Source organism: Maniola jurtina, chromosome 6 (genome assembly GCF_905333055.1).
Source record: "Maniola jurtina chromosome 6, ilManJurt1.1, whole genome shotgun sequence".
NCBI classification, from domain to species: Eukaryota; Metazoa; Arthropoda; class Insecta; order Lepidoptera; family Nymphalidae; genus Maniola; species Maniola jurtina.
The window spans coordinates 3,913,839-3,938,114 of record NC_060034.1 but is presented as its reverse complement, the minus strand read 5'-3'; the positions used below and the strand labels follow the sequence as shown (position 1 = coordinate 3,938,114).

The 24,276-nt window shown below is 36.3% G+C and overlaps 3 protein-coding genes and 1 long non-coding RNA gene across 4 annotated transcripts; 1 reads left to right on the top strand and 3 right to left on the bottom strand.

The window, feature by feature from the left end:
* Positions 1-2,020: 2,020 nt before the first annotated feature.
* On the bottom strand, positions 2,021-11,664 carry LOC123866001. Its single transcript, XM_045907275.1, has 2 exons — positions 11,254-11,664; positions 2,021-5,380 (listed from the first exon to the last, which is right to left on the bottom strand). Exon 2 carries the CDS (start codon positions 5,356-5,358, stop codon positions 4,483-4,485), a length of 876 nt encoding a protein of 291 aa, XP_045763231.1. The 5' UTR covers positions 5,359-5,380; positions 11,254-11,664; the 3' UTR covers positions 2,021-4,482.
* Positions 11,665-12,683: 1,019 nt separating this feature from the next.
* On the top strand, positions 12,684-16,252 carry LOC123865999 (histone PARylation factor 1). The gene is made up of 5 exons (XM_045907267.1): positions 12,684-13,368; positions 13,530-13,678; positions 14,779-15,008; positions 15,569-15,822; positions 16,100-16,252. Exons 1-5 carry the CDS (start codon positions 12,766-12,768, stop codon positions 16,154-16,156), a joined length of 1,293 nt encoding a protein of 430 aa, XP_045763223.1. The 5' UTR covers positions 12,684-12,765; the 3' UTR covers positions 16,157-16,252.
* A 95-nt stretch (positions 16,253-16,347) lies between these two features.
* LOC123865990 (DNA-(apurinic or apyrimidinic site) endonuclease) lies at positions 16,348-23,336 on the bottom strand. Its single transcript, XM_045907247.1, has 6 exons — positions 23,154-23,336; positions 21,238-22,066; positions 20,924-21,094; positions 19,167-19,733; positions 18,057-18,237; positions 16,348-17,388 (listed from the first exon to the last, which is right to left on the bottom strand). Exons 1-6 carry the CDS (start codon positions 23,178-23,180, stop codon positions 17,247-17,249), a joined length of 1,917 nt encoding a protein of 638 aa, XP_045763203.1. The 5' UTR covers positions 23,181-23,336; the 3' UTR covers positions 16,348-17,246.
* Positions 23,337-23,499: 163 nt separating this feature from the next.
* LOC123866009 lies at positions 23,500-23,727 on the bottom strand. The gene is made up of 2 exons (XR_006796103.1): positions 23,634-23,727; positions 23,500-23,585 (listed from the first exon to the last, which is right to left on the bottom strand). It is a non-coding gene; the product is annotated as an uncharacterized LOC123866009 (long non-coding RNA).
* Positions 23,728-24,276: the final 549 nt, after the last annotated feature.

The following is a 24,276-nucleotide window of genomic DNA, read 5'->3' as shown; positions in this document are numbered from 1 at the left end:
GAGTGGTTTCTTGGCAAAAGATGATCAGGGACCGAAGGTCTACTCGGTGGAACAAACTCTGCATGCTCGCGGACCACTTTAGTGGTCCGCGCACCCACGCACCCTACTTTATTAACCTCAACTACCCCATTTTTACAAAAAACTATTTGGATGTCGTTTTCAGGGTTCTCTAGGGTGCTGATTTTGATAACGACATTTATTTTGAAATCCAAGATGGTGGACATGCACTTTTTAAGAAAAAAATGGTATGGGTGTCGTATCATGGGGTTTTCGGGGTGAATTGTGTGTCTTAATAAATAAATTTGGTTTAATGTAATAAAGTTAACCTGACCACGTCACGCGAGCTGCTTTAGCAGCTCGCGCACCGAGCGAAATACTAGTTATTATAATAAACATAATATATACTTACCTAAGTGGAAAAAAATCCTAATATTTAAGTAATTGGATCTTTTCAAAATATTATTTTGCCTCTATTGTCCGTAGCTATACACGTTTCTAATACCCGAGTTAACAGATAGTGATTATTGTGAATTTGCTTTTAAAATAACTACTATCGTAAGTTCGTCAACCGTATTCTGGGCGAATATTTGAAATAAGCTCAAGAATAGCCGCTATTGTATTTTTTTTTTTTTTTGATTGAAACAGTTCACACGGCATTTGCTACAGCAAGAGCTACGAGATTCGGCTTATTCCGTTTATCCACCCTAAAACAGCGAGTTAGGGTGTATACTCACTTATAAACATGTACTTATCCATCTATCCACCCCGCATTGGGTGGATTATCGGATTGTTTTTTTTCTGATCGACTATAATTCCTACAGTCGTATAGACTATAAACACGACTGATCCAACATGCTTACTTTACTTACTATTACTTGGACTTAAAGCATCCCTAGATGTTTGACTTTAGATTCATTTTAGTAATTTTTTTATGCCATGGCCTTTTATTTTATGGCCTGTATCGTTCTGGAATGAATTTCAAGTATATATTTATGTAAGTAGGTACATAGTGGATGGAGAAACCCCCTGTTTTAGGATGGATAAACGGAATAAACGAGTAGGTATAGGAAAATTAGCTCAATCCCATTCTTAAAATCTATGATCAATTCTCAAATAATTTTTATAGGTACAAACATTCCGCAGAAAAATCCTTAATACATAACATAAAATGGATGTCTTCGCCCATTTGCATCCCTAATTCAAAATGACTAGATATCAAAGTATGTGTAAAAGTTGTGTATAGTAGACTAGATTTTCTTACAGATTTCCGTAAAGATCTGCTGAACCGAGCGTTAACAACGGAACTAGGTACTTACTAACTTAATATTGTAAACACCCAAGTTTAAAAAATAGTGTGTGTAGTGTGTATAACCTTAACGCGGGAAAGAAGTTAAAACTTCTCTGATGTAAACTTATACAAGGGTAAAAGTTCACAAAAATGAGATTTTTGGATTTTCCAGCCAAACGGTATTTATTCATCCAAGGGTAAAAGTTCACAAAAATGAGATTTTTGGATTCTCCAGCTAAAAGACTTATACATGATATTGATAAGATTCTGATCCTTATTATTATTCTTAGTTTTCATAATTTTATATATTATGACTACATATTATTTTTCAATTTCATTTCTGTCTTTCTATAAGTGCAATATTTTAATCTATATACTAATAAATAAAATTGAAGTGTCTGTCTGTTTGAATGGGCTAATCTTCGGAATGGCCAAACCTATTTTGACGGGACTTTCACAGACAAGTAGAGGCCAAGGAGTAACATAAGCTACATTTTTAACAGACTTTGAAAAATGGAGTTGTGTTTTCTACCTATGTACACTGATCTCTCCGAGATTTCTGAACAGATTTGTGTAATTTTTTTTCGATAAAGGAACTTTACGACATTGTTCCATAAAAAATTTGGACTACAACTCCTCAATCCCGATGCTGCAGGAGATCTGACCAAACCACGCGGGCGATGCTGCGGGCATCATCTAGTGTGTTTAATAAGTCCTTCAACGTGCCTTGTATATTTAAATTAATCCAGCAGATCATTACGTTACCTTATAGTTATGTACATTGTACATATTTCAAAAATAACACTAATTTAGTGTGACTTTGCCAACGCGATATATAAATTCTGAAGGAACTAGTTAGGTACTTAATACCCAAGTTTAGTTTCCACGGCACCGAATATAAGAGCGGCCAGACATGGGCAGCTTAAAGCAGGACCATAATCGATCGCTTCAGGCTGCGACTGCATAGCGAACCATCTTCTTCCTTTCATTTATACCTAAACGTATTTTCAGAAAAACGTTCCAACTGAACAATCAAAAATTGAGATATTATGAACAGACTGGTTACCGCTGGGCGATTACGGTAAAATGACATATCGTATCTCAAAAGAAATGTTCTGATTATATCCTGGTCCCTCAGCCAGATAGTCAGTTTGTTAATAATATATCTGTATTGACTTGATTGTTTATTGAAAGTTGAAACGTTTTTCAGTTACACTAGACAGGGTAATTGACGACTGCTCGAGCACTCTGTGTATGTTCAGCGATCTACTAACTAAGCTGTTTGTGTATGACCAGTCTAATAAAAATAAAAAAATGACATAAAATCTAGTATGAATATTGCGTTGAATGTAAATAGGATTATGGCCAGTGTATATGTAAAAATCCATGTCTTTGATTATGGCATATTTATCGCTGCAAAGGTCGGGTCTGCTGCTGATATTTTGAACTAGTTTAAGTATTCCATATCAACTTTTTCATACCTACCTACAGAAAGAATAACCGGACACGTGCGAGTCAGACCCGGTCACCGAAGGTTCCTTAGATTGGAAAGAAACATACTTATTTAAATAGTAATTTGGTTAAATAAATCTACATCTCGTCAAAAATCCCTTTTAATAGGTCTGCAAAACTAACTTCGATGGAACTGTAAAGTTTACATAACTATCAATTCTAAATCTTTCAGATTTTTGCTTTGCAAACTTCGATTTTTTGCAATTGTTATAATAATAATTGTCATACTTGGTAAGTAAATTGTTTAATTATTTACTTAATTTGAAATAAGGTTGGGCAAGCATAATTTAAAATTATTTCAAAAAGAAGCCTATAGCATTAGTTCCTATTAGTACGTATTGTAAACTGAAATATAAACAGATGTGACAGACGGATAGAATCCCATCATAAGCCCTAATTCGCACGAGCGTTAAAAAAGCGTTACGTTAAAACCTGGCGTTGCGCTGACAATACAAAGTGCGCGTTAAAAAAAGCTTTGACGTGTGAACAGATACTTGGGAATGCATTTTGTTCTATTGAACGCTTTTTTAACGACCTTTAAAAAAGCTCTCGTGCGAATGAGGCCTAAGGGTTAGAATTTGTACCACTTTGGTAGGAACCTAAAAATATTTTTGTGCGCAATAATATTTAGGGCCAACACACATACTGCATTTAGCATCAGCCGTGATCCGCGATTTCATCGATTTAATCGCTTTTCGGAAGTTCTGATTGATCTTTTAATCTCCACATATTTGATCATTTGTATTGAAAGCTACGACAAATTGCAGATCGCAAATGCTAAAAGTTAGCGTGTGTGCTCGCCCTCATGTCAATTTGACGGAATCGTTCCGACATCGAAAACACAGTTTTTCTTAAAAATAGGTCACATATAAAGCGATAGATCGGTTTGACTAGAGAGCCGAAGCCCTACGAGGCTACGTTCGACATTTTGATATTGAGTTCCAGACATTTTGTCAGCTAGTGGCTCTGATCACAATTTAAAATTCTATCATGGCCTCAGAACATCAACATTGCGATACATTAATTAATTAACAAAACAAACTATATACACAATATGATCAATATTAAAATATCGACAAATTCATATAAAGTTCACCATTTTTTTGTGACTGTAAAACTTACTGTTACTAGGTTTGCTGTTACTGTGCGAGTGATTGTCAGCCAATCAGCGATCAACGCACTGCAGCTGTCAAGCTTTCGTGCAAGGCCTTTAGGCTTTAAATAAGTTTTATAATAGTTACGTTCGTTTAAGAACATTTATTACTATTTTAAAGGGTAAACGGGCTGATTCATCACTAATTTGGGCGCAAAGCAAAGTGGACCAGAGACGACAAAGCGACGTGAAGCGTTGTTTCTTAAATGTTGAAAAGTATACTGAACTTTATAGCTATTTGATATAAAATATATGCAGAGCAAGTTGTCGGCCATTAGGGCGCGAATATGCACATCGACTTGCGGATACTTTGTGCAAAGATAAACAAACATATAAACAAACAAATTGAAGATATGCCTTAAGCACAATTCCATTTGGGATTTTACAAAATGATATTATGTTGGTGTTAAATCCCTAAACCTTAAATTTGAAAAATAATTTTAATGAAATTATTAGGTACATATTCTACGAACTTATCGATATTTTAACATTTCTATAACATGTAACATCCAGCGACGGTCGCTGGCGACTAGAATAACGTCTCACGAGAATGAGATGCGCGATCGATACGCAGCGACAGCACCGGGCGGCTCGCCAGCTCCGTGCCGTCGGACGGGCCGGCCTCGGGGCCGCCGCTGTCCGTGGAGAACTGCTCCACCTCGTCGTCCGTGGAGTCCACCTCGTCCTCCGCGAACACCGAGTCCGCGCCCACCGACGCCAGGTCGCACTCCACCGCGAACGACGGGCCCACGCTGCCGACCGACGCGAGCGGCGCCAGGCGCTCGCTCGGGCACGGCGACAGGCGCCGCTCCGGCAGCGCGCACACCACCGACGAGCCGCGCCGCTCCAAGTACGAGCTCCCCGAGCTCGAGCACGTCGCCGAGCTCAGCCGCCGGTCGCGAGCCGCTCCGGACGCCCTCCTCTCGCTGAACCGCAGCGCGGAACCGGGCAGCGAGTCCCCGCGCAGAGTCGCCAGTCTACGCGGAGGCGCTAGCAAGCTACCGTACCCGCCGCCGTACGAGGCGAACCGCGCAGTCCGCGGCCAGTGCGGCACTTCCCCTATCGATGGGCGGGAACGAGCTCGTTCCGAGAGAGCCTCCTCTAGAGCCGCAGTCAACTGTCGCTCCTCTTCTACGGCTTGCTCCTCGGCGACGACCGCCTCCGCGAGCTCTACTAATTTAGGATCATTCAGCGCTTTCACAGATTTACTCCGGCTCTTGTAAACGATTAAAAAGACCATAAGGGCGAAGAAACCGCCGAGGGTGGCGGCTATGCGCACGCCGGTCATGACGTCGTAGGTGGCGTAGAACTCGATGCGCACGCGGTCGCGGTCGGCCTGCGTGCGCTCGGTGCTATTGTCAGCTGCAGCCGTTCCTCCGCCGCTCCATCCATCTTTATGTTCCATGGCGCGGTCAAGTGTTCATTGCCTGCGGACAATACGTTCGTTGTTAGGGACCTGGTATCGAATACTTGTAATACATTGCTTTAAAAAGCTTTTAGATAAAATCCCGGCTGATAGGAGAAAAAGATAAGCAGCCATTTGCAAAGTAACATAATTTTGGCAAAACAACTTTCGCTGTCACATCACTGAATACCTACTGAATTGATTATCATAAATTTCATTTTTCGGAATGGTTCATTAAAGTAACTTTATTCGAATGAATAAACTCTGAAAATCGTTCTCATTGTTTTAATGTTGAACTTCGCAATGCTATTAAAAACACTATTAAAATATGTAGGTACTAAATAACTTTGGAAGATCAATAAAATTCACACAGAGTACATATTTTGTGTCGTTAATGTTTATTTTCTAGATGTAGAAAGTAGCTGTGAGACCGAACAACAATGTTGTCGCTAAGCGATTTCCGTTCACCAGTTGCCGCCCAAGCCACGACCGACATATCTGGGACACGGTATATCGCATTATATACAAGTAGCTTTGCTTTCTCGCCTAGATCCTTACATTTCCAATAATAAGATTTATTCACGTTGGTATTGAATATAAAAATTACAATGTATCATTGGAAATGAAAATTGCTAAATTACATTTTGCGTGAACAGGGTGCCGACTATAAATTCGTCGACACAAAACGTCTCCTTCATTGCTAAATGAATTCTACAGCAGTGTACGGGAACATTACCTATATTACATTTCAAGGGCATAACTTTACGTTGTTTTATTGTGTATGGATAATGGATTTGGTTTGGCTCAGCTCGTGAAATTATCAGTTTTACTATTATGATCATAATCGAATATTAATGCATATAGGTACTATTTTTGGCCTTTGCTCCTTGAATACAAAACGCAATATCGAGATTATGGCCTGTCCTTAAAACCTGAACGTTCTATTTATAATTACGGACATCGCAGTAAACATTCTGGTGATGCAAACCTCACAGTGGGATTTTAGTTGTTTTCAGATTGAAAATTCAGATGACACAATACCTGGCTGAGTTTTTTGAGGCCTTCTTCTTTGACCATGTTTGGGAGCTGTAGTTTTAAATTGACGGAAACCATCATCAGGCCTCTCCTCACAATTAGGTATAACGAAAAATGTTATTTAATTATTATTTATATTAAGACGATTCAAAAGAATTTGTGAAGGTCTTTCTGAATGGAGATAAACTTCGTTGTCTTGGAGCTGTCTTCAGGATTTCAGGAGCACAAAATTTCTAATTCTTAATTTCTTAAAAAGCATGCTATCTCTCGAATCATTTTCGAGACCATGTATTCGAGGGTAACTAATACATGACAAGGCTAACGAAAAGGAATATTTGGCGTGATTAAATCCTCTGTTAAAATTCTGAGATAAAGTATCAATGTTCATCGACCACCAAAAAAGATCATGACCTCACAGCCTAATCGACGGAGATCAGAGATCTATAGAAAGGCGGCGAAAGCTGCAGCGCTGATTAGATGGAATTGGTCAAGGTGGAATTGCAGAACATCGGATTGGAAGTGGGGGACATAATTAATCACAGGACATAATTAATCACAGATTAAAAAATATAATTAAAGCAGGCCCAGGCCTATAAACGGTTAGGTATATCGCTAATAATAATGATGATGAGAACGAACGATGAATGTACTAGGATATAAATAAATACATATCGATATTTAAGGCCAAAGCCATAAAAACTACAACAGAATCTTTATAGTGGGCTGTGATTTAAAACAATGAGTAAGAATAGAATAGTTTTGTACAAGTTATAATCCCGCTCGTTCCTGGATGCCTTCGCTGACCGGTTTCGTGTTAATATCACTTTCCGGGACGCAAGCTACCTCTGTATCTTTCATATAAATCGGTTAAACAGACGGGCCTTTAAGAATCCTGTTGGAACTCTTTGATTTTCCGGGATAAAAGTATCCTATGTCCGTCCCCGGGATTAAGCTAACTCTGACCCTCTCAACAAAATCGGTTAAACTGTGGGCCGTAAAATCTAACAGACAGACAGACAGGCAAACACACTTTCGAATTTATAATATTCGTATGGATTTAATGTTAGTAAACTTGGTTTCTACATCTCATGAAGTTGTCAGTTCCTAACCAGCTATCTTCGTGGTCGTCGATAGCTGCGATTCGTTTGTTGTTTGTCCACCTAGCGGGGGACTGCCAACGCTGCGCTTTCCGGTTCTAGATCACCATTCAAGCATCTAGGTACCTCAACGTCTATTAGTTCTTAGAAGTGTGCGTTGTCTTCACAACCCGTTGCGCAACGGTTACTGGTTACTCTCATACTTCTACGGATATCCTCAATTCTGATTTGATCACGTGGAGAAACTCCGAGTATAGCTGTCTTCATCGCCCGCTGAGTGACTCCAAGCTTTTTTGTGACACCCTTTATTAGCGACCATATTTTATTGGATCGGTAGGAATGCCAATATAGGCAACATGCGCTATTCGAAGTTCTTCAGACACTGAGAAATTTTTGATGAGATGACATCTCGAAGCTTTTCAAAATCTGCCCAGCCGAGTTGAATATGGCGGCTAAACTCTTTATCCTCTAATCTTTAGCATCTTTTTTATAGATTTGCGCCTGATGCAATAACTTCTGGTATTGAAGCAAGACACATAATGTCTTAATGTCTTTTACACCCGACAGTGATGTAAAGATTTGAGATATCCATAATTTTATTTAGTGGTAGTAACAACGGATCTCCGAAGGATATACGATTTAGTTCACGAAGAAAGCGAAAGAATGCACTGTGACTGAGCAACTGACTAAATACTGTAACTGACACTTTCAATTGTATAATTATTATTAAATATCAATCCTTATTAAAATATTGTGTGTCAGTTATCTGCTACCTTTACAACGCCCACCGATGTTAACGTTTGGTACTGAGGTAGCATGGGAATGTAGGCTACATTTTATTCCAGAAAATCACAGTTCGCTGAACGATTTTTAAAACCTAACTCCATGTGGATAAAAGTTACGAGCATCATCAGCTATTTGGTACAGAAATAGAGACATCCACTAGACAGATATGTATATTTTATAGGCTACTATTTATCTCTGAAAATCAAAAATTAAATTAATATTAATTAGCGCAGGTAGGTATCTATTATAATCATGCAAAAATACTTGACGACATCCCGCGTGCAGCGGTGTGAACACCCCGCCTTGAAAGTAAGAATTCCCGATTGAGTTAATTTAGGATGTGACCTTTTATAATTTGGCTCCACAGGCTCGCGTCTCGTGAAAAACATCTGCCACGCTAGTCAGCGCGTTACTCGATAAGCCGTGCCTCCAAACATGTTTATGAAATATCATGACAGTTTAAGGTTGCCCTTCTTACGCGCTTCTCCATTCATATGTATTACGCCTATTATTTAATAGTCTAGACTCTAGATCTAGATCTAAAACAAAGTCAGATATCGAATTATCTCTTCATTAAAATTCTCTTCTCTAATTCTCCAAAAAATTCTCTGTTTCCCTAAAACAATAAATATAGTAAAAATGTATTTATTTCGAAAGTTGAAGACCCTTGAAACATCTCTATTTTAAGCCATTTAAAGCAACTTCCTGTGTAAATAAACCACATAAGAAACTACAAAATTGGAAAACTATTGGCTTTATGGCAAACTGTACTTAATAATAACTTCAAATCTCTTTATATTATTAAAAAATATTAATTTATTTGCAAACAACATAATACAAAATGGTGATTCATGCTTTTTACACATCATGCATCTCACTCTTGAGTATGTTCCGCTCGTAAATGTTAAATTTACAACAGCATGTTCTCACGCTCGAATTGCGACAGCGATCATGGAGAGAGCACTCTTAATGTATAACAGAACCAAAAAACTTTATGCTTTTGCATTTTATCAGTTGGAATTAATATAATTAGGACTGATCTGTGGCGACAGCGAGAGTCCCCTCTATAGTTATAATATACGTTCAAATACATGGTTACATTGTATTTCACGATCTCATTGTGAACTTGCGATGTTGTGAATTCCGTCACAAAAGTTGGCAACAAGGCTGAGATCTATAGAGCGCACTTTGACTTTGCTCAGACTTAAGACACTGTTAAAAAGAGACAGTGTTATACTACTGGCTTAAATCTGTCTCTTTTAAGTCTAAGCAAAGTCAAAGTGCGCCATATAGATTTCAACCTACAAGGCTCAGATAGTATAGTCAATGTGTGGCCAGGCAATTAGTATAGTCATTGTCCTTCTAAAAATTTTTTTGCTTATGTAAGAAAGTACAAGTTACATTACTTACTTAAAAACTATGTTATTCATAGCTTTAAAGTAAGGTATGTTGGTTTCAGACTTGATGGATTATTATAAAAGATATGTTCACACCTATTATATTGTGTGATGTCTTGCATCTTTGAAGTCTGTTGAACAAAAGAATTACTTGAATATTGGAGTATGTAAGCCTCAAGTGTTAATTCTTTTGTTCCACAGTAGGTAGCTACAGAGTTCAAGCTTGAAGGAAATCAATGGATTGCAGCACACACAATGAAACTATATATAGAACACACAGGTAAACTAATAAACTGTTGGTGAATAAACAATGTTCAAAATTACAGTGTTTGTTTTCAAACTTACATGATTATAAGTCTAGTACATGATCATAAGTACTACACAGGGGAGACAAAGGAACACAATAATCATTATTCACACATAAAACTCTAAATGTGAAAGTCTGTCTGCTACTTTTTTTTCGGCCCATCTGTTTAACCAATTTAGACAAAATTTGGTACAGAAATAGCGTTCATCCTGGGAATGGGCATAGGTTACTTTTGTTTTGAAAATTAAAAAGTTCCTATGGGATTTTTAAAAACATTTAAAATCCACACAGACAAAGATTTGGTCGGGTATCTTTTTGTTGATGATATTTTTCTAATTATATTCTACACATAATAATAAGACTAAATTATTGTTTATAATTTAGTCTTACAAGATGCTTCATGTAATCTATCAGAATGAACCTAAGCAAATGAAATAAGTACTCAGTTAATTTTACTTTTGTAAATTAAGAATATTTTTTGCTTCAATATAAAAATCTTTGAATGTATTTGTTTGTTTGTCCTTTATACACCCCTGTCCTAACCATTCATCCAATTAAGTATTACTACAAAACTTTATAGTCATTGGCTGGAACTAGTGGCAAGATTTCTGACTATCAACGGGCAATGTGTATAAGTACTGTGTTGTTCTACTGTAAACAATTTGTAAAACTAAATTAACATGGCAATTGGCAGGTCTAATTAATATATTACTATCCCTTTCATAATGCCCCTTGCAGAAAAGGATAGCATTAGATTTAGACCTATCAATTTAGAGAATTAGCCAAAATAGTTCATGTGCGAGATGTTCATACAAACGGTATTACAATTCACGTTGGTTCATTAGCTAGTTGCTTTATATAAGTATTTACATAGGACACAGCACATAACATCAAACTCTAAGCTTGATAGTAATTAGTACCCAGATTAAGATTATATACATTAAATAGTGAATTTTATTAAAACTAAATATAGCAAAGACCTGGATACCAATAATAATAATAAATCATATCGTATATATACAACAAAAGTGTCCATGTCATAAATAGATTTTTAACAAAGTGTACATTTTAATTGTATAGTGTAATATTGTAATTAATTGCTCTTTTGATTACTCTACATCTACAGTAACCACTTCAAGAAAACAATCTTTGAAGTAACCACTGTACATAAAAGAAACTGAGTAATTAAGTCAAAAAAAACATCACCTTTATACTCTGAATATGGGTCAGTAAGAACAATAAAGAACTTGGATGTAGTGAAATGTATATTTACCACTTATGCATGATCCGTAGCCCGCACAAATTGTCAAACATATAGAGTGACGAGAATTTATTATGAACATGTCCTTGGTATGTTATTAATATTTAGCCACATATACATTGAAAATAAACAAACACATGTGATGAATATTAAAGTTTAAACCAACAGTTCAACTCGCGCCGACTTTTCGTAAGATATAAATTTATTTCGCATCAATAATTTCAATGTGATAGTCCATTGTGCAAAAAGTACCACAAAAATGTCACCATGAGAATGTAAAACACTCTTTTAAAATACAATATCTTAAGAAATAGATCTGATATTTTCAGTAATCTCATCTCATTCTTATTCAATTAATTTAAAAACATTTTAGAATTTAGGAACCACCACCTAGCCGGATGACACTTAAAACACAGACTAATAACCTAAGTCCTAACCTCATATTCTCAGAACAGAATAGAATAGTATATTCGAAAAATGCCGATTTATCGATATTTTTAGCTATATTTGACTTCCTTTCGATTCGATTTGTCCAGAATTTGTAACCCAGAGAGAATTTTTTTATACACTGTGTTTTTAACAGCCAATGTTGGTCAATGTCAAATGTCTGTGTTGGCGTTTGCTGGCGCGCGTGCCTATGCCTTTTTGGAGTGTTTTTTTTTTTTTTTTTTGTTAAAAGTGGCCGGTTTTTGTGTTTTACTGGTGTTTTTTGGTGGAAGCAATCTAAAGAGGCACCGCGCGTGCGTCGGCGAGCGCTGGGTCAGATGAAGTCCATACTTATATAGAGTTTTCCTAACTTGTAAATAACTACAAACTTGACATTGGCTAATCTGTGTAAAGCCAGACGAGAGAGAAAAAAAATAAACTTGTGTCAAATGTGTTTCGGAAATCGTCTCAGTGACACTGACATCTGGAGCTTGATTTCGGTAGAATGACTGCTATAATGTCATGATCGCCATCACCTCTGATTGGTTGATGCTCGCTCACTATTGGCTACAATGCATTGTTGCAACAAGAATACTGTAAATTCAGCCAATCACAACAATTGCGATTGTATAGATATAGATGATTGATATAGATTGTAGGTTTTACAGAATTACGATATATAAAAGGCAAGGACTTCGTCTGTGATGGCGTTTGCTGGCGCGCGTGCTGTGCTTGTTTGGAGTGTTTTTTTTGTTAAGAGTGGCTGGTTTTTGTTTGGTGTTTTTTGGTGGTGGAACTGACTGGGAAGCGCCCTAAAGGGGCGCCGCGCGTATGTCGGCGGGCACCGGCGCAGACGGAGTCCATACTTGTATAAATTCAATAACTTGAAAATATTAAAAACTTGACATTGGCTGATCAGAGTAAAGCCAGATTTAAAGAAAAAAAAAAGAAAAGGCAAACAAAATCTTTTGTTTCTGGTCGGTGAATCCTATATGTTATTGGTCTGTGAATCTGTGAATCAAACTGCGACAAAAGAATTTCAGGATTTGTATACATTTTATTAAATTTTTATTTATTCTAACTTTGAATTTTCATAAAATGTCTGAAGAATGGAAAGCTTACGTAAGTGACTCTAGAACAGTGTGTAAATATGGTACAAAATGCTATCAAAAAAATCCAGAACACCACAAACAGTATAAACACCCACCAGACCTTAAAGCTAAAGCTAATAAGCGACAAAATAACCGTTTCAAGCCTTATATCAAAGAAAAGAAGCCTACTGTTGCAGCTAAGGCAAGTGATGACAATATTCAGAATAGTAAAGTTGAATTAGATGCTGATATAGGTGACAAGGCGGAAACAACGAAAGCTCAGAATGATGATAATCCTGCATCCAAGTCTCCACGAGTAACAGAAGTTGAAGATGTACCCAAACATCTCATCAAATCAGCTTCCTTTTATGACAAAAATACAGATCCTCTTATTTTAAAAGAATGTTTTTTGGTGGAAATGCCAGAAGACTTCTTCCAGTTTTATAAGTGCCTTCAGGATGATACAGATAATGTTGAGAAATTATTATCTAGTGTTAATTTACAGCTTATTGGACCATATGAGTTATTTTTAGGTAAATTACCCAAATTGGAAGATAAAGATCTGTATTTAATTCACTGGAGATTTTTCTTTGACCCCCCTGAGTTTCAGGTTAGTTCTTATAGAATGTGATTCAGTTTATAAGTAAAGATTATTACGGCTATTCTTACTCACTTAATTAATCGATGTAAGCCTGACTAGTTGATTTACTTTCTTGATATTTTATAGAAACTTAATTTTTATCTAAATTACTATTACCTTATGTTTTTCAGGCTGTTTTAAAAAAGAAAGGTAAAAGTGAATTTCACATAGGCTACTACAGAGACGACCCACAAGAGAAACCAGTGTTTCTTGCTAAAAATGACAGTTCTGCCAATTACACTATAACACCAGTAGCTGAAAACATTTTTGGAGCAGTTTAGTATGTATTATTTCATCCTTTTTTTTTACTACATACTTGACAGAAAAATATACATTCACCCATTTCATGTACAGACATTTCTAAATTGAGGAGCTGGCAAACAAAATTATGTTACATTTCTGATCAAAATACTTTTTTAAAAATCCAGTTGTGTCTAGTGCACTGAATATAAATCTGAAGTAATTTCCAAGCAAAACGAACAAAAACTGCACTGAAATTGAGTCATGATTTTGAAGTGATGAACTTGAACTCATTTTTTTACTAAAAAATATCAAGCAAATGATCAGGCAGGTCACCTGATGTCAAGTGATTACTGCCGCCCATGAACATTTGCAGCAACAGAGAAACAGATGTGTTGCTGGCCTTCCAGGAATTTGTTGCTCTGCACCTTGGATAGCCCCTTGTAATCCAACTAAAACAGCCTAAAACTGTTGAAATTGTGTGTAATTTTATTTTGTGCAATTCAATCGTTTTGTTTGTCAGCTTCATAATTGAAATACATAATGTTGCAAAGACTTCTTTCTGTTTATGATTGTTTATATTGTAGATGTAGCTTATGCACGATGATGATGATGATCATGATTGTGATGATGATGATGGCTATGATGATGATTGATGATAGTGACTTAAGATCAGAATGTGATTGGAACCCTCGTAGCTTTAGTTTACCACCACTATATCCTACAAATTTAACAATTTCGACCATCAAAAGGAGTACAATTGTACCTACTTTGAATAAATTTTGACTTTGATCAAACATCTATCAAACTACAGTCGATGTGTTCAGATTTCATTCTGGGCCACATTTGATGCATTACTAGATGACAGACAGACAATCACAATCGCACTTATATATATTTATACCTGGAGACATTTTTCATCCCGGATTTCATATATTTCCTATTGCTGTTTAGGCATTGTATAGAACTCCTTGGCAAAGTATGAAATGAAAAATATTTTGTACATTGCCTGAATGTTTTTCGTATTCTATAGAATGCCTAGGTATTGTGCGATACCAGATTATACAGATTGCGGGTAACATATGATTAAAGTAGCAGGTTAATATTTAAGAAAAAGCAAATTATTAAAAAATGTTTCAGTGCATTCTTACAAAATGAAAAGAAAACATCACCATTTATTTCTATATCATGTCAAAAGCTAATGGATAAGGTGAAGAAGTGGGCAGAGCAGTATAATTACACCATAGAAGAATATAATATGAAAAAAAGGAACCAGCAAATGGTCTGTCGGACCTTTAACAATGCAGGCATTGTTGTACCTTATAATAAGAAAACTCAGCTTGGATATAGAAAATTGGCTGAAAGTGACAGTATGTACACTCAATTTAGTAGTACGTAAACTTAAGAAAGCAAATGCATGTTTGTAAGCGTCAAACTGAAACTTAATAAGCAAATTCACCATTATCTCCACAACGTAATGTTCCTTCTACTATAAAAAGAAGACAGCAAATTCCCGCGTATTCAACGAAATTCGTGTGTCTGTGCGTCTGAAGAAGACCAAAGATTTAGGTTTTTAAGAATCCTGTGGGAAGTCGTAGATCTTCCGTGATAAAAAGGTGCCTAAGTCAACTTCTGGAACACAAGCTACCTCTGTGCCAGACACACACAAATCGGTTAAACGGATGGGCCTTTAAGAATCCTGTGGGAACTCTTTGATTTTCAAGGATAAAATGTAGCCGTCCCCGGGATATAAGCTTACTCTGTACCCGTCAGAATTGGTTAAACTATTGGGCTGTGAAAAGCAGTCCTTTCCCATTATGGGAATAGCAATATATTTAGACCTGACATTTTAGGTTAGAGATGGTGTTAATTGTGTGTGATGGTGTATTAGCAACAAACTTTCTATTTCTGTAAATTTTTTCATTCACAGCTGATATAAAGAAAATGTTCAAACAATTAAAAGAAGCTAAATCCCAGGCTGAGAAAGATAAAGTCCTATCAGAATTACAGCCAGTGATCACTTATGCAAGTATAGCGATGGATGAGTGCGATTTCGGAACAGGACTTGAGGCTGGCATTGCCTTCTTCTGCTCCGGGCTGCCTGAGCTGCAAACTAGTGCCTTGAAAAATCTAGAAGTAGCCTATTCTCTGTTGGGCAGAGGAGCTTTTAGTAAAATTATACAGGTATACTAGTAAAATATGATGATCATTTTTTTTCAAGATTCTATTTAATAGACTGCTTCAACACTTACCACAGTCAAGGAACTTGTCTGTATTGTGTGCGACAGGTTGAGATGAGAACCAGCATGGGGACCGCGCTAACCCGCTGCGGGTGACGCATGGACGTCCCCCCGCCTCATATCCCAATTGCCATCTAAACCTGTCGCGTACTATACCTACTTGCCACTATGCATGCAGTAGACCTTATTCACTCAGTAATAATTATTTACAACTTTTTCAGATACATATGAAATATCGGCGCAAGGGCCCGGACATGTCGGTATTGGGAAACGACTGATGTGAAATGATGTTTAATAATTTTTGATTCTAATATATTTTTTTAAGATTTATTGTTGACATAAGTAAGTATTAAAAACAAAATAATTTTTGGCAGGATACTTTTTATTTCTTCAATCACCAAATTATTTGACATTAAAAAAAATTAAATTTGAAAAAAAATTACAATTCCTTAGTATAAAAAACAAAAAATCACAGTAAAACAAAAAGAGGTACAAATTATATATTGTTTTCATTAATAAACAAGATTAAAATGTGAAAAACAAAATGATCTATCTAAATCTAATCGGTACATTCTGCATTTATGTTTTGATGCCTATTTACAGAACTATTTTAAACTTACCTACAATAAAAACCTTTATTTCTGCATATTTTTAGTTTGGAGTATTAAAAATAAAATTACTTTGACAGACTGGACAGACTATAAGTAATATTATTTCTTCATAAATATATTAAATCTTAGAATTTCCTCAATCTCCAATCACCAAATAATTTGTCATTTCAAAAGGTTTGAAAAAAATTATTTTTAATCATGTCAATTAAAATAAAAAACAAAATACAGCAGTCAAAAATAAGGGCAGGCAATGTGTTAATACAAAAAAGTTACAAATATTTTTGTTGACAAATGGAAACAAAGTGACCTATCTAAAGCAAATCGTTACATTTTGCATTTATATTTGTTGTATTTTTGCAGAACTATTTTATTTTAAACTTACAATACTTCTAACAAAACTTATAATCATCATTTCTGCCTATTTTTAGGTTGGAGTATTAAAAATATGACCTACCATGGCAGAAAAATATCTGTTTCTTAATCTTCAAATAATTTCACATTTCAAAATTAGTTATAAGAACAAAAAATCACAGGACCTACTTAATACACAAAAGTTACAATAATTTTTGTTTTCAAATGCCGTTAAAACGTCAGAAACCAAGTGAGCTATGTAAAGCTTACATTATGCAAATTTTACAGAATAATTTCAATATTAATAACCTTAATTTCTATCTGATTTAAGTTTGGTGTGCAAATGCACAAATATTAATAAACAATCAATTCAATTCTGTAGTCATGTATTGTGGACGCGTAGTAATTATTCCTTAGGCTTATCTGCGCTGCTTAGGCGTAGGAATAGCGTTAAAGGGCAATGGTCGCTTCCGTATACTTTGTCTCTTATGACGCTGTCACATAGCGCCGGCACCAACCTTTCTGATATAATGAAGTAGTCAAGCCGCCTGAAACAAAGTATTTTTATCATTTAAAAAAAGTCAGTAGGCAGAAACTATAAGAGATACAAGAGATACATAAATGTCTCTGATGAGTTTAAGCTAAGTGAAAGTATGCCCTTATAGATCTCAGGCCGAAATGTTTTGACTTTGCTCAAACTTAAGTTTCACTTAAAACGAGACATTTATTCCAGCTATAATATAGCGCTATATTATATTATAACGCTGTTTCGTTTTTAGTGTGACAGTGAAACAGTGTTTTAAGTCTGAGCAATATCAAAGTACACTATAGATATCAACCACAGGTTTAGGAAGACTCTAGATATCTTCAGTACGTGTGACCTTGCCGCCGTACTCAGGTCTCGGAGGACCCTCAGCGCGCAATGTTGCATGAAAAAATTTATCGCGGTAAGTGCGGGAGTAAAAATGGTGTATCGTATCATTTCCCGCTGCGGAAATTCAATGGGGAAGTGCAATATTACGTCTCTTAGAGCCTCAATAGCTCAACCGGTAAAGGAGTGGACTGAAAACCGAAAGGTCGACGGTTCAAACGCTGCCCGTTGCACTATTGTCGTACCTACTCCTAGCACAAGCCTGACGCTTAGTTGGAGAGCAAAGAGGAATATTAGTCATTTAACACGGCTAATATTCTTTGAAAAAAAAAAAAAAATTCTTACCATCCCACGTTTTTGGCTCGACTATTGAACATATTGCTCCAGAAGGTGTAAGCGCCGGTTTTGTCGGGGTACAAGTGCCGAAACGTGTCCACGAAGCCGTCGCCGAGCAGCTCCGTCATTCCCGCGCGCTCCTCTTCAGTGAAACCAGCGTTCCTTTTGTTTGATTTCGGATTTGTTAAGTCTGCAATACACGTTTAACGTTTGCGTTACTTTTCAAAGGTACTTTACTTTCTGACGACCTTCCTGGCGCAGTGGTAAACGCTGTGGTCTATTGGTGGGAGGTCCCGGGTTCGATTCCCGGCAGGGGCAATTTGGGAATTTATATTTTCTAAAATTTTATCTATGAAGAGATGTGAAGGCTTCGGCCGTTGCTAGTTACCACCCTACCGGCAATGCCGTGCCGCCACGCGATTTAGCGTTCCGGTACGATGCTGCGTTGAAACCGATCGGGGGTATGGGTTTAATGAAACTGCCATATCACTTCCAAGTTAGCCCGCTTCCATCTTAGCATCACACTTATCATCGGTTAAGATTGCAGTCAAGGGCTTGTATCAGAATAATAATAAAAAAACGCATCTAGAGCTAAAAACCGGTTAAGTGCGCGTCGGACTCGCACACTAAGGGTTCCGTACCATCGTATGATATGGTACCTAACATTTTTATCTAAAACTGTCCAAGTTAATAACGGTCTGCGCCATCTATATGTGATTTAGTGAATAAAATTTTTCGTGAACACATTTTAATTTTTTTTTTGTATGATAACCGCACGTTCACGGTTTTCGGATTTATTCCATACTAGAGGATGCCCGCGACTTCGTCCGCGTGGATTTAGGTTTTTAAAGATCCCGTGGGAACTGTTTGATTTTCCGGGATAAAGTTGCCTATGTCAATTACAGGGACGCAAGCTACCTCGGTACCAAACATACAAATCGGTTAAGCGGACGGGTTTTTGAGAATCCCGTGGGAACTCTTTGATTTTCCGGGATAAAAAGTAGCCTGTGTCCGTCCACGGGATATAAGTAATTCCTGTACCAAATTTCGTCAGAATCGCTTAAACTATTGGGCCGTGAAAAGTTAGTATGGATCAGCAATAGCATAGATCATAATTACCTATTTCATTATGCGCTACGTTCATATCGCCGCATATTATCACGGGCTTTTTGGCGTCCAATGCCTTGACATATTTCCTAAATTCTTCATTCCATTTCAATCTCTTATCCAGCGTGACAAGTTTCCGGCCAGCGTTAGGCACGTATGTGCATATTAAGTAGAACTGCTCGTACTCTGCTGTGATAATTCGGCCTTCTGTATCTAATTCTTCGTTTTGTAGCCCATACTGTACATTCATGGCTAGTTTTGTTGTGTAGATGCATACGCCAGCGTAACCATCTTTGTCGCTGCCCAGCCAGTATGCGTGGTAACCGGGCACGTTCTTAATCTCATCCGGCAACTTTTCTTGTGAACATTTCGTCTCTTGTAAGCACAGTATATTAGGTTTTTCGTATTTCAAGTAATCTAATCCACCCTTTGACATCCATGCCCTGATGCCGTCTACGTTCCAGCTCGATATTTTTAAATTAAACTCTTTATCTTGAGAATTTTTTGAGTTGTTAGAGAAATCTAATGATTCATAGTCTGTAACATTTTTGGGAGCTTTCTTTTTATTATCATCGGCGACTGAAAAGAAATAGCATTAAACCTGTTATGTGTTGTTTGCCTATTTTGATCATCTCTGTAAATCAATCTAAACAATAGTCATAAATCCTTAAATTGTAAGTTTTACTTTTGTTGTAAAGCCAGCAATTTTTATACTATGAAAAGAAAGAACACAATTTATGTTTCTAAGTTGTAGTTCTGTTATTAAAATAAATAAAATTAAATCTTATATATGTACTTAAAAGGTACATTCCAGCAATAGGCGTTTTATACGATTGTTGCACCATTCACTAATATAATAACCCCTCAACCTCAACTGATACTATTTAAATATTAAATTTTAAAATAAAGAAGGGGCGAATGAATTTTCTGAGAAAGTTATGATTTATGGAGGATTTTTGTTGCAAATTAGGAATAGGAGTTATTTATCCATATTTATTTATTTCTATTATTATGTAAATTAAAATCGAATCTTTTAAACATTCCTAAATTTTAGTACAGAAGAATCAACTAGCTAAGAAATGACATATTACAGACAGATCTATAGAGTAAACTTTGACTTTACTCAGGTCTAGCTCCAGTTAATTCAGGCAAAAGAGGCATATTTATGATTGATTTGTGTCTAGTTTTGACTCTGTCCAGTTTCATGACAGGTGGTTACTGTTATGTTCCGGTTATCGTTAACTTTGACCACAAATCAAATCAGTATTCATACCTCTACGATAAAGATGAAATGGCCGAAAGCTAAACTATGACATGTGCAACTCATTTTGCTTTTATCGACAATCAAAGTTTCACGGTAATCGTAAAGTAACTTTAACCGCCCGTCATGCAATCGCACGTTAGTCTGAATAAAGTACACACATCAATTTTTTTTCTAAATCATTATAGTCAGTTTATATCAGAATAATAAACAGACCAAAATATTTGTCCTTTGATGTGCTTACACTGGCCTTTACAAAACAACGACTTTAACCTTGTTAGTACCATAATTCTCTTTCTATGATCAGTAAATAAGTAGCAAGTACTCAAAGTTAATTAGGTATGATAAGAAGCATAATTTCAAAGGTAAATTTTATATAAATAACTGAACCAGCAATATTTTGGAAACTGTTTATTCATAATAATAAAGAAACACAATCTTATTAATCCGAAACAATCATAGATGACATTGAAAAATGAAGTAATTTATAATTAACAGGACTAGTTACCCTTTTCGTCGGCCTTTCGCCGACGTTTCGTAGCGGCTTCGCCTGTATCTTGCACTTCCTCAGTGTTGGCGGGTTTGTCTGCTGCCTTCTTTGGTCCTCGCTTGCCTTTTGTGGGTTTCGCTTCAAGAGGGCTGTCTTCATCATCCTCTTCTTCATCCTCTTTTGTGTCTCCTAAAGATTGAAAAAAAAAAACCAATTCAAATGTCTATGAGTACTGCTGTTTTGTGAACCTTTATAATTCTTTATTTAACAATGCTTTTAGTGGTAACGTTTTCAATTAAATACAAAAAGTACTTTAAACAACAAACTTTTACCTTTTCCTTTTTCTTCTTTTTTAGAGCCTTTCCTTTTTTTGCTAGCAGGAGCTTCCTCTTTCATGTCCTCATCTACCTCCTCTGGTTCTTCTTCAGGCTGAGCTTTCTTTGGTGCGTTTTTGCGACCTCTCTTTTTGGGCTCTTCTGGTTTTATGTCTTCCTCATCTTTATTTTCTGTTGATAAGTTCTCACTTTCTTCATCTGCTTCTTTCTCTGGAACAGGTTTTGGTTGAGCCTTTTTTCTGCCTTTGGCTGCAGGCGGGGCTTTAGTTTCCTCCTCTTCAGGGTTTTCCTCACTCTCAGGTTCAGGTTTTGCTTGTGGCTTTCGCCCGCGGCCTCTGCCTTTCGGCTTTTCTTCAACTGCCTCATCTTTATCACCTGCATCTACGTCCTGTTTGGCATTTTTCCTCCCCCTACCTGTTTTAACTTCCTTTTCAACAACTTCTTTTTTCGGCACCGCCTTCTTACGACCTTTAGCAGGGGCCTTCTCTTCCGAGTGGCCATTAGATTCAGTTTCTTCATTATCAATCTCATCAGCTGGGGTTGTTGTGCCCTCCTCAGCAGAGTCATCTCCATTTACAGAAGTTACTTCATCTGGAACAGGTTCGTCAATCACCTTTGTGTCAACATTCTTCTTTCTTCCCTTCTTTGGTGGAGCATCTTCATCCTTGTCTTCATTGTAATTGACAATATTCTTCCCTCGTTTGTTTTTCTTTTCAGCTACTACAACCTTCTCTTCAACTTCATCAATGTCCTGGTCTGGCTCAGGTGCATTTTTAGCTTTGCCTCTTCCTTTTTTAGGTTCAGATACTTTTACATCTGCAGCTTTCTGTAATCAAAAATAAACACATATGATATTTAAAAAATGCAAATAAGTAATCAGCATCACATCAGTATTTTAAGATAATAATAAAATATAAATTAATAATTAGCTTAAATTTATCAATAGAGAACAGCCCCAACTTGAGAAGTGTCATGTGCTTGCCACTGATTGCAGATTGCCAGAGAAAAAAATTCTAAAAGATTACAATTTGTTCAAAAACTCATCTGGTTTTTAGTTATCATACCCTGTTACCTGGTAAATTAAGGTTTACTGATTGCACACACATTTTTGCTATAAATAGTTTTTCAAGGACATTCCAACAGCAGAAATTGAGGTTATAATAATATGTATGTTCTATTTTATTTTAAGCTATTGCAATAAAAATCAAGACACAGAGTGCCTTGTTACAAAAAAACATAAATAAACCTAAAATTTCTCTATCTAGTTAAGTCCTTTCTTCATTATTATTATAAAAATATCTATACAACTAAACAGCTACTCTAGTTAGTATCAACAATGATAATAGACTTTTTGATCTTGTCTACACTAATTTGTCTCCACAAATTGATAAGCCAAATAAACATGTAATACTTCTATTATTTATAATGTAGTGATGTTTTAACAATTACCTCTTAATATTACCTACTGAATCAAATTTTGTTTGAGAATTCATATACAAGATTACTATTGGTTTGAATGAACTGGACTTTATTATTAATGGTCTTTGAATTTCAGTCTTATTATGGTAAACATCCTGTTGAACTTCGTACTTACCTCGTTTTGTAGAAAATTGTATCTGATTTACCGAAAGTTCAACCACAAGATACATAAAACAAAGACGATTTCGCCTCTATACAGCGTTGTCGAAGAAGCACGCGGTTTTTAAGCTCTAAAGCAGAAACCATGCATGATGTTTGATCCAAAAAAAACTGACACGAAATTGAGTCGCATTAGACTAAAATTTACAGACCATTTTGTTTAAAAATTAACTAACAAATAGGCATTAACGTGCATTACTTGTCGATAACGCAAACCTGTTTGCTTACAATATCAAACATACAAGACATGCCGTTTATTTCAATGATATAAATACCTTGGCCTTGGCTGTACGTGGCGCCATTTCACTTTTATGTGATCAAATAGCACTACTAACTTTAACAAATAACAATTTGTTACTACTAAATATCTACTAAAAGCCGGCAATCACGACTTTAGCGGCAGCGCGTCTTCCAAAAAGGGGTGGCCGAATTGTTTCCGGTAAAAATGACAATGACAGCCAACGCTACGAATGGCGCCAATTTTTTGACAGACTATAAATATAAAATATCCATTGCTCAGACAGATTGCTCTATATTCTAAAATCTAGACCATAGTGTATGTCAATGCCGGTGCGGTCAATGCTCTTAGAAAATGTCGTACAGGCCGACAAGGATCTTTTGGCACTTGAATGACATTGACAGGAGGGCGTAGGTTGTAGAACAAGGCTGCCAGCAAATAGAATCTCCTCAATTTTAGGGAATATGTACTATTATATGGGTATGTTTTGTTATATGGGTATATGTATGTAAATGACAATGTTGAAAATCGACTAAGTTTTATCTAATTTTAACTGAATGAGAAATTGGGAAACCCCTCCCTGTTTCCACATAGGGGAAAAATAATAACATGTGTAAATTAAAAATTTATAACACCCCCGACGATCCAAAGTATTTGAGTTTTCCAAAACATCATTTTCAAATAAATAATTATGTATTTAGGCAACGTCCATCTTGACAGCTTGACATTTGTCTATTGACATAATATTAAAAACCTAACGGTTATCTAACCTTCTTTTCTACAAGAAAACTAGAAAAGAGCTGATAACTCTTAAACGGCTGAACCAATTTTTTTGGATTATAGCTAAGAACACTCTCGATCAAGCCACCTTTCAAACAAAAAAAAACTAAATTAAAATCGGTTCATTCGTTTAGGCGCTACGATGCCACAGACAGATACACAGATACACAGATACACAGATACACAGATACACAGATACACAGATACACAGACACATAGATACACATATACACACGTCAAACTTATAACACCCCTCTTTTTGGGTCGGGGGTTAAAAACCATTGATAGGCCATGAACTTGCAATCTATCAAGTTAACCTGTTCAAATACTCTAATACTTACCTGGTGCTAAATATAGCTTTAAGATGCAGACTTATTTAA

Coding starts and splice junctions, on each gene's coding strand:
- LOC123866001 (XM_045907275.1), bottom strand. CDS start 5,358: ATGGAACATAAAGATGGATGGAGCGGCGGAGGAACGGCTGCAGCTGAC.
- LOC123865999 (XM_045907267.1), top strand. CDS start 12,766: ATGTCTGAAGAATGGAAAGCTTACGTAAGTGACTCTAGAACAGTGTGT. Junction 15,009..15,568: donor AAAATTGGCTGAAAGTGACA/GTATGTACACTC, acceptor TTTCATTCACAG/CTGATATAAAGAAAATGTTC. Junction 15,823..16,099: donor CTTTTAGTAAAATTATACAG/GTATACTAGTAA, acceptor CAACTTTTTCAG/ATACATATGAAATATCGGCG.
- LOC123865990 (XM_045907247.1), bottom strand. CDS start 23,180: ATGGCGCCACGTACAGCCAAGGCCAAG. Junction 22,067..23,153: donor CACGTACAGCCAAGGCCAAG/GTATTTATATCA, acceptor TTTTGATTACAG/AAAGCTGCAGATGTAAAAGT. Junction 21,095..21,237: donor AAAAGAAGAAAAAGGAAAAG/GTAAAAGTTTGT, acceptor TTCAATCTTTAG/GAGACACAAAAGAGGATGAA.